The sequence below is a fragment of the Myzus persicae genome, unplaced genomic scaffold (assembly GCF_001856785.1).
Source record: "Myzus persicae strain clone G006 unplaced genomic scaffold, MPER_G0061.0, whole genome shotgun sequence".
In the NCBI taxonomy this organism is placed as follows: Eukaryota; Metazoa; Arthropoda; class Insecta; order Hemiptera; family Aphididae; genus Myzus; species Myzus persicae.
In genome coordinates this window covers 660462-670548 of record NW_019104278.1, presented here as the reverse complement: position 1 = coordinate 670548, position 10087 = coordinate 660462, and the positions used below count along the sequence as shown (strand labels likewise).

Sequence of the window (10087 nt, the reverse complement as noted above, 5' to 3'; positions counted from 1 at the left end):
AATTGTAACTAAATAATGTTACTTAATGACAATTGCTATTCTATAAATACAATAAGGATTCTTTATAGTTTGTTTTTACTTAATATAAATGTTGTTTAAAATAGTATTTATTTTAAAATATTTTATACATTCAAATAAATATGATGAACTATTTAGAAATATAAATTTTTTATTTTCAATTTATTATTATTATCAATTAGTAAGCACAATAAAATTAATTTAAAATTGCAGTAGTGATCATGCCAATATTACAAAGATACTACAATGACTACTTAATATTCTTAATATTTGTTATTACTCATAATGTCTTTTATTATAATAATTTGTAGGATTTATTTAATTAAAAAAGATAAGTAAGCTACAATAATTTAATTAATAAATGAACTACTTATTTGTTTTAAATTCTTACATGTTACATCTAAAAACATAATAAAATACAGAGTATGTTAATTTTAGTCTCTTATATTTACAACAAGCAAATTTAGTCAAAACATATGCTTTGTTGAATTTACTTATCATATAAATTGAATTAATAAAATAAATAAATATTGTCTTTTATAAAAAGTTATCTATATGAAATGGAATACTGATTAAAGAACATTTCAACAAAAAAACATTTAATGTGATTTTTATTTTGGATATAAAGTGTAGAGTAAAATATACATTTTAATAACAATTTTTGATTTATACAAAATGACAGCAAAAGTAAGAATACTTTTAAGTAGTTTTAATTTAATTTACACTTCTATATACAATATCTTTGTTGGAACATTATACGTTAGTACTAATTATTAAAAATATAAACTATTTGGCACTTAAATATGAAAATGCATTCTATTCTGATTTTTCCTGAGAAGTTATTTTATCATTTTGTGTATTTTTATAATACGCCCCAGGCGTTGTTTTGGTGTAGCCATACCTTTTCTTGGTCTCCCAACTAAAATGCAAACATAATGAAATATACAAATTATTGTAAACTAACAATATGATGACCAAACATAAATAAAAAAAAGGTACAATGTAGAATTTAAATTCATAACTTTAAATGTTAAACACGTATAGGTAAAAGCTGTAGTCTATTAGTATTAGCATTTTAACTTTAATATATTCCTGTTTAAAAGGTATTTGCTTTGAATGGAGCAAGTATTACATTTTACTCTGATAAAAATAGAGACATATAATATTATTAATCTTATTACCTTTAGGAGTCAGTGAATCACAACTTTTTTTTGTTATCGTTTCATCAATAGTTGTTTCGTCTGTAAAATCAGTAGCTGGCTTTGAAACATTTATATCTTCTAAAACTTGTTTACCTTTTGGTAAACGACCCTTTTTCTAATTGAAATAAAGTAAAAGGTCATAAATAATTAATTATTCAATGACTGAAACTATTTTACGAATTACATACCAAACGTTTAATTGTTACTTCGTTATTCTTATTATTTTTACATTTATTTTTCTTTGTTTCAGGTTTTTCAACTTTTGGATACAAGCACTTAATATTTTTGCGTGTTAAGCGATCCCCAGGAGTTAAAATATTAGATGGTGGTTGCCATGTCACATCATTGGTATCTTCATCATCAGAGTTAGTTATAGCCGGGTAAACTATTATTAAAATAAATTGTTGAAATATAATTTTTATATTTTAAAACATTGTAATTTGTGTTACAGTATTCATTTTGAAATTAGTAATTACTAAAAAACAATTATATATATATATTAATAATCAATATAATCATTAATTATACTTGAGTCATGTTTTTTATTTTCAATTAGTACAATTAATAAACATATTATATAACGTAAATGAAAATGTTTGATCTGAAAATAAACTAGTATTTGTTGATACCACATTATCAACATTTTAATTTTTTTATTTTAGGACAGGTGACAGCAGGCACGCCCGGAGGGGGGGGGGCCAGGTGGTGCAAATGCACCACCTGAGAATTTTAATAATTTAGATTTTTCAAATAAATAATAAAATATAAAAATTCCTTCTCTGTAAATTTTTAATTTATGCCCATGATTATTCCCAATACAGTAAATATTAAATACTTATTAGCTATTCTGGCATCTGGCTATTCTGAGATACCACCGTCTGCCGCATTTTAGTACTGTGTACAGTCACATCTAACCACGCGTCTATTATTAATACATTTATTTTGGTCATTAATAATATTATTATGAATTTCGTTATCTGACATCTATTCTGTGGTACACTATTATTTATTATGTATATATATATATGTGTATGTGTGTGTTATACATCTAAAATTCTATCTAATTTTTATATTTTATAAGAAGTAATAAATAAAATGAGTTGTTTTAAATATATTTTGTTATACCCATTATTGATGATAAATAATATATGTCATGTAATAAGTGTTAGGGGGTGTGGGGGGCAAAGCCCCCCACATCTTATATTGATATTAAAAATATTTTGCACCTAGTGAGCTACATCTCTGCGGGCGTGCCTGGGTGACAGTGTATTTACATTTTTCTTATATTCATACAACAATTTTTAGACTATAATAAATGTTAATACATTTAAATGAACAATATTGTTAGAATGAGTAATTAAAATATGAGGGTACACAAAATTATTTTTTGGTTAAATGGAAGTACTTTAAAATTCACATGTCCTAACAGTTCATAACAATCAAATGTAATGTTAAGAGATTAGAAATTTCTCCATAAAAGCCTCTAAAAGAGTCTAGCTAAGTCTAGCGAGCTAAGAAAGTCTAAACAATTAGAAGCATTCAGAGAAAATCAAATATATTTACATGCCATACAAATAATCTATCAATATTGCTTTAAACTATTGGTACCACATAGAGAAAACATACATTTTCAGGTTTTTGGAAACTAATGAAATTTAAAAACATTAAAAACCATGAAAAATGTCATTAGTAAATAATATTACAAATATTACATGTAATTCAAATTTTTTAAAACCTGATATAATATTTACTATAAGAGTGATTCACTAAATGTTTCGGATTATCTAGATTTAACGATCAGTTCAAAACAATTTGGACACCAAACTTACTAATCGCCCAGGACTATAATTATTGTTTCTCTATGAATATATTTTTTTTATAATTTAACTCTATAAATATATTTCTAGAAAAACATCAGTAATGAATTATTGTATACATCATTAAAGTATTCACAATAATAAATTATAAATATACTGTTGTAAAAAATTTCTAGTTTATACTCGGTAGGTTTGGTAATATTATGCCAGTACTATAAATATTGCAATAGTGAGAAAAAAAAATTAAGTCTTCTAATAAATCAATTATTTATTTGCTTAAATTATCTTATATGCGTGCTTATAATGCATAATATTAATCTTATATTCATATTTCGTATTATATTTTACTACAATGTGTGAGTTGGGTTATAGACTTATAATAAATTATCCTGATTTTTACTCTAAATAAAATAAAAACATATATTTTAAATTAACTTACTAAAATTTTCATCTTGACGAATAGATTCAATTGGTTCATCACATATGTCGATCAACTCTGATTCAGTTTCATCAACTTTTTGAACAAATTCACAAGTGTACGACCTATAATTTGTATATATATTTTATTTTAGATATTCTGATTTATTATTTATAGGGATTGGACTTTATAGCACTCAAAAGAACTTTAATACAACCTATTAAATCTTGAAATATGAAATAAAATTTATTAGAAATATACAAAATAGCAACAAAAACAAATTGTATTTTTATATGAATTATTATTTATAAAATTTTAAATTATAAAATTACAAAAACATAAATAAATCATTTTCAATTTAATTGATCTTCAAAGTTTTAAACAATATTATTCAAAATTATTAAAAAACAAAAATAGTTCAAATGTAATATTCATTTATTATTATTACGTTGTAGAATTGTATATATTCATTTTCGGTTTAACGTTTATCAGTTTTGGTATTAGGTCATTAAATCGACATGGTTTTATAGCATTTTATCATTTTATTTATAAAATTTAATAAATATTGGCCAAACAAGTGGGTAGTACAGTTCAGACGAATTGTTCCGTAATCAGTTCAACGAAATCTTCGCTTTATACCAAAACAATTGTATAGCTATTTTTCAACACTATTTACTTAACGACATCAAAATTCCCAGGCCTGCATCACTCAAAATGTTTCACTTAACCCATAACTGATACAGTGAAAAAATATAACTTGATTGATACAACGCTGTATGATAAATAATTATTCCAACTCAAAACTCAATTAGAAATTTTTTTTCAATACTTAATCTTAAACATTTGTTTTTATATTCATAAAAGTACATTGATTGTTAATATTTAATGAAGTAAAATATTTTAAACTTTAAATAGGTACGTAGGTTTTTTAATAATAATTCATGATACATAAACTAAAAATAGTACTATTAATTTAAAATTCTTAAAATACACAACAATCAATTTTATACTTAGAATCATTGATGCAAAATCAAATTTATAGCTTATTCTGCTATTTTTATTTGTATTTTATAATAATCATCAAATCTTATAGAATCTAGGCCCAGATTATTAAATTTAGTATTTTTTTTATCAATAGCATTGAAACTTACACAACTTCATCATTTTCCGTGGATGAATCTTTACCTTCGATGTCAACGTCTGGTTCTTGCTTTTTTATTCTAATTATCATTTTATCTAGATAAAAATATTATTTTTAAATTTATAATAGTTTAAAACGTCAGTAAATCATATACATACCTTGAGTAGCTAATTCACTAGAATACATTTTGTGATGAGAGTTATCCAGCATTTCATCAATACCTAATTCCATATTTGTCATGAGTTATCAACTAAAAAATATATTAAATCAATATTAAAGTAATTTGTCAATATTATATTGTAATCAAATTTAATTGGAGTTTGTATCAATAGATAAATTTTATCAAAATAACAATGAAATTACAATTATATGTAACTTGATGGAGATTATTGAACTCAATTTACTGAAACTAAATATATAGATATATGGGCAAAGAATGAAATGTACACAGTACAATCTACACAGTCAATAATTATTGGGCATTGGGTACTTTACTGGTTAAATTAATGTTATTATTAATTTGCATGAATTATAAATCATTAATGGCTTGATTTGACTAATGTTGCAAATTTCGAGTTACATAACTTTTTTACGAATACATAGTTTTATGATTTATTTTCAAATTGTTATTGGGAACTATCAAATGTATAGACATGATAATTTATGAAAAATATTAAATTACATAGTACCCAAAATTGTTCAGTAATTGTAAGCAATAATCTGAATTTTACTTTGAAACTAACCAAAAAAAATCAGCTTAAGCTTAAGCTTTATTACCAGTTAAACCGGAAAAAAATACTTCCATGATCATAGATAAATATAATAAAATAAAGTTTGGGTTCATAATGTAATAGATAGTGAGAACACTAGTATAAGAAGTATGGGCATACTAGTATATCTATTAACATATTGAGGCGAGGGTATTGACCCTCAACCAGAAAACGATTAAATACCACTATCGCCATATTGGTTTTATATTAATGTAGACATAATGTATCACACCTGAAATATAATAAACAAACTAATGTATGATTAACATTTGTCCGAAATAAGACATTAAAAAATCTGTGCCACTTTATAGTCAATGATCAATTTTACAATTTTATTGCTCATCACACGATATAAAAGGCAAAAAATTAGTATATTTAAAGTGTTAATGTATATAATACTATCAAGTACCTATCAACAAATGACAATACAATCATACTACTCTATACCTATCAAGGTTCAGATAAGAATATAAAGAATGTGAATATAGTACTATAGGCGCTACAGACAAAACACTTACCAATTTCACTTAATTTACAATTTACACAAGGTTATTACTTATTTGTAATACTTGAAAAGTCTACCGTCCACTAAAAGTAAATTATATATTATATATGAAAAAAGTAACATCAACTGAAACTCCGAATAACTGTAGACTTGTGATAAAAACTATGTACTAACAGAAAGGAATAATTAACCTGAAAATTCATGTTAGTGGCACAATAATCACAACGCTAAGGAAACATTTATACAAATAACGACCTGGCGTAACTTAACAGCATTAATGGGTTTTAGGATGTTAGTAGGTACCAAGACATTAAAACCGAATGGGATCTAAATGAATCCACTCGATGGCTATTGAATACTCACTTACAACGAGAGCGTTTGACACTCGGTTATGATGCAATAGGGAAATCGATAAATCTGACAGTCTGGTTGATTGTTACGCAAAATGTTTCCCATTTGTGCGCGCGACGGTATGGAACTATGAAAACGATATTAAAGACGACATATTAGAAAAAAGTTAACTGACAAATTGAACTACCGTTTTTTCACAAGAACAACAACACAGCAATCATTTGTTTTCTTAATATTATCATTCGCGATATCGGAAACCGGCTATCGATAACAGAACCTATCGTAAATTCGAAATCGCCGATTGCCGATTGGTAGATGTATCTTAAATTTATTGTAGTATCGACGGACGACGGTGAATGAATCACAATAATTAGATGACTTATAATAAATATTATGTATAATAATGTCTGAGTTGAATCTGAAAGTCGGGTATCAACACTGTTGATTCAACAGTATCGTAAGCCGACGGGCGACGACTATGTGTTCGATTAGCGGCGGTAATAAGTAATAACACACTATCGACTGTACGGAATTTAAGTCATTCGATAGTGTGAAACATGAAATAAAACGCTGTTATCATCGTCGTGATTGTTGTTTGTTAAAAACTATAAAGTTGGAACATTAATATTCAAATTTTTGATTCGTGCTTCTTATATTCTTATGTTCTTAATTTCTTATGCATCAAATGAATTATTGCATATTTTTGTTACCTATTATATTTTATCGATGGTCGGTTGTTATAGAATACTTATTATATCGACCGCAAAATTGAAAATTGAATAAATAATAGATTTTATCTATTCTGTGTATTGTCTATCACGCTCGCAGATATTAAGATAATGAGTTATTAGAATTAGATAATATCGTCGGCTTGCACGATAATCTCACAAAAACAAAAACTGATATTTTGGGTATTATGTTTTAATATTATGATACATTTTTGACTGAGCGGGTATAGTAAGTATTATATAGGTAATCATAGTATTGATTTCACAATTTATGCACTTTTTTTTACATTTTTTATGTTAGCAGACAATTTTTCAGTTTTTCTAGAAGAAAAAATTGGTATAATTACACTTTGGCTAACACGTAATTTTAAAATTTTTTTTTTACATATGTATTTTGATGAGTCAATGGTGATATAAAATAAATTGTGCAAATTAATTTACCTATACTTATCTACTTTTCTGCCAAGCGACTATAACACATTTTATTTCTTTACGTATTTGAAGAAGTTGAGAATGATAGTGAAATCAGAATTTGATGCTTGATCATCGTTTAGGAGTTCTAGGACGGGATGCATGAAAAATGTAATTATTTAACGGTCCAATACACTTTAATGGACCAATCTTGTTTGAAGGACCATTAGTTCTCTGTTGATTCATCAAATGTTTAGTGATTGTTCATGCAACCCGGCAATAGAAATTTTAATTTTAAAAATTCATAATTACCTACATTTATTTGATCATTATAATAGGTACCTAATAATTTAGTATTGTAGACTGAGGAGATTTGGCAATCGTTTTCCATATGCAATGTTTTATCATTGAGCTAAAATTTAACACATACTTTATACTTTTATAGGTGCATACTCAATGGCAAGATACGGTCGTCACATCCTACTGTAATTACTCATCAGATTGGTTTCTTACTTCCCCCTTTTTCAAATTATTTACATTATTTTTCAAATAATAAAAGTGACTGTGTCAATAACGAGTTTTTAATCTAAGATACTTGTATTTTGTTTTGAGAATTGACTCACTATACCGCGATGCAGGTATGGAGTTATAAATCTTACAGGAAATAGTTGACCAATCTTTATAGTTAGTGAGTCAATCTGACGATACTATATGCCTGAATTCATACATCGTGACATGTATAACATAATATTATCTAATATTATGATCACGCTTCGGTAGTTCGATAGAATTCGGGTCACCCCACGTCGATCCCCCCCCCCCCTCACGGTAGGAGTGACACCTTGAACTCCTTAGTCCTTGAACTGTAACGAGTGTTGCACTGTCGCGTCCTACGAGAAAACGTACCCCTCGCCGTGGAGGATCGTTCGCAATAAGTACATCGACAACAAACGAGGGAAATTTTGATTATTTTTTTCGTATAGGTATTTCAATTTTTAGTTGTTGGATACTAGTACTTACAGGCTACAGAAGTAACTAGTAAGTATCTTTCAGTGAATCCGTATGCGTGTTTACGCGTGATGATACTGGCAAAGGTGTATAGGTATTAGGTAGGTATAAAACATAGATGGACACTAGGCATTATATGTATATGTATATATATATATATTACACCCTGACTGCAACTGTGTATATTTTATGCAAACAATCTGACTAGATTTTCACGTAAAAACTGATAAATGTAATGTAAATTAGGTACGTTTAGTTTTAGAAATCCTGCAAAACAGCAACGTGTGATATGTTTTTCCACAAAGTCCGCAACAAATTTGGAAACGATTCAGTGTAAATAAATAAAATATATCATATTATATATTATATACTAGGTGAGAAGTAAGTACCAACTACCTACAAACAATGTTCGACAATAAATTATATTCGTGTCTGCTAGGGTTAAATACTTAAATAAAATCAAATAGAGTTTCTGTTTTGTTCGTGTTTTTGGAAATGTCGAATTGGCGGGTACTATGTGCAGTAGTTGCAGATCGCAGCTGTCCCAACATTTTATTTGTTTTAAATAAATTTTGGCTCACACTTAAGTCTCTTAAGTTTAAAAACCAAACATACATTAATATTGAATAGGCATGAACTGCAATTGTACAAACATTAAACTCGAAAAAATTATGGAAGCTCAAACATATAATTAATAATTATTAGTATGTTTCTGCAGAGCAAATCAATTTGTAAGCCGTATTTAAGGAACGAGCAAGAACCGGGAGCTGCCAAATTTAAATTAGCTTTAGAAATATTTGATTAAAGATTAAAATAAACGTATACAACGTTGATATTATAGTATTTTGTAGTTTGGAAAAATGTTATGAACTATTTTATCATAGGTTTTTTTTGTTGTCAAAAATCAACAAATTATATTGTTATTGCCGGTTAGTAAACATCCATATAATTTTTCAATGTTGATATTTGTACAATTTGTGATGATAACAATATACAATATTACAATGAGTAAATAAGTATGTTAAAAATCTTCGTAATAATGTAATGTTGAAATGTTTTTACAGTACCAAGTAAAAGCATTAAAATAATGAGATTTAATTTTATGAGGTGTGAAAAATTTTCTAAACGCAAAAATTGTGCAATTTAAATCTGTTTTTGTAACAGTAAAGTATTAATCGATTTAAGTAAAAATTTGCATTTTGAGTATAAGAAATACCAGTACAGTTTTTGAAAATAAAATTATTAAATTCAGTCCAAAAATGAATTCTTTATACCGAGACAAAGAAATAAGAACATAAAAAAAATATCCCTACAGTTTGAATAATACTTTATTGTATTCAGTGATAACTGATACGTGCGTATAAAATTTAAGCTTACACATAATCAGTTGTCGAAATGGCTCAAGATAAGTGGAAGGATGCTTTACAATTCAGATTTAGGCCTATACGAAAAATAAAAAGTTTTCTTATACATAGATATAAATATAAAAATCATAATAATTATTTCATTTTAAAACACAAGTCTTAGGAGGAATGCGTTATTCTAGACAAAATAAGTAGAGGGATGAAAAATGTAAATACAAAAAAGTACAGGGATGTCATCCCTCCGTATCCCCCCCCCCACTTCGATCATTGCACATAATCATTGACACATTTTGCTCAGAAGTGGAAAAAGGAATTGAAATTTATACATTTGTTTCAAATCTTTTATATTTATAA

At 26.7% G+C, this 10087-nt stretch overlaps 1 protein-coding gene across 4 annotated transcripts; it reads right to left on the bottom strand.

The window, feature by feature from the left end:
* Window positions 1-849: 849 nt before the first annotated feature.
* On the bottom strand, window positions 850-6500 carry LOC111040838. Of its 4 annotated transcripts, none has more exons than XM_022324894.1 (7): window positions 6239-6500; window positions 4755-4846; window positions 4607-4691; window positions 3477-3580; window positions 1409-1605; window positions 1200-1335; window positions 850-937 (listed from the first exon to the last, which is right to left on the bottom strand). In XM_022324894.1, the coding sequence occupies exons 2-7, from the start codon at window positions 4834-4836 to the stop codon at window positions 858-860; spliced, it is 684 nt and encodes a 227-aa protein (XP_022180586.1). In that variant the 5' UTR covers window positions 4837-4846; window positions 6239-6500; the 3' UTR covers window positions 850-857. The 4 variants fall into 4 exon arrangements, with proteins under 4 accessions (XP_022180586.1, XP_022180585.1, XP_022180587.1 ...); XM_022324893.1 differs by having other exon boundaries at window positions 6235-6498; XM_022324895.1 differs by lacking the exon at window positions 6239-6500 and adding an exon at window positions 5885-6204.
* Between the last annotated feature and the right edge of the window lie 3587 nt (window positions 6501-10087).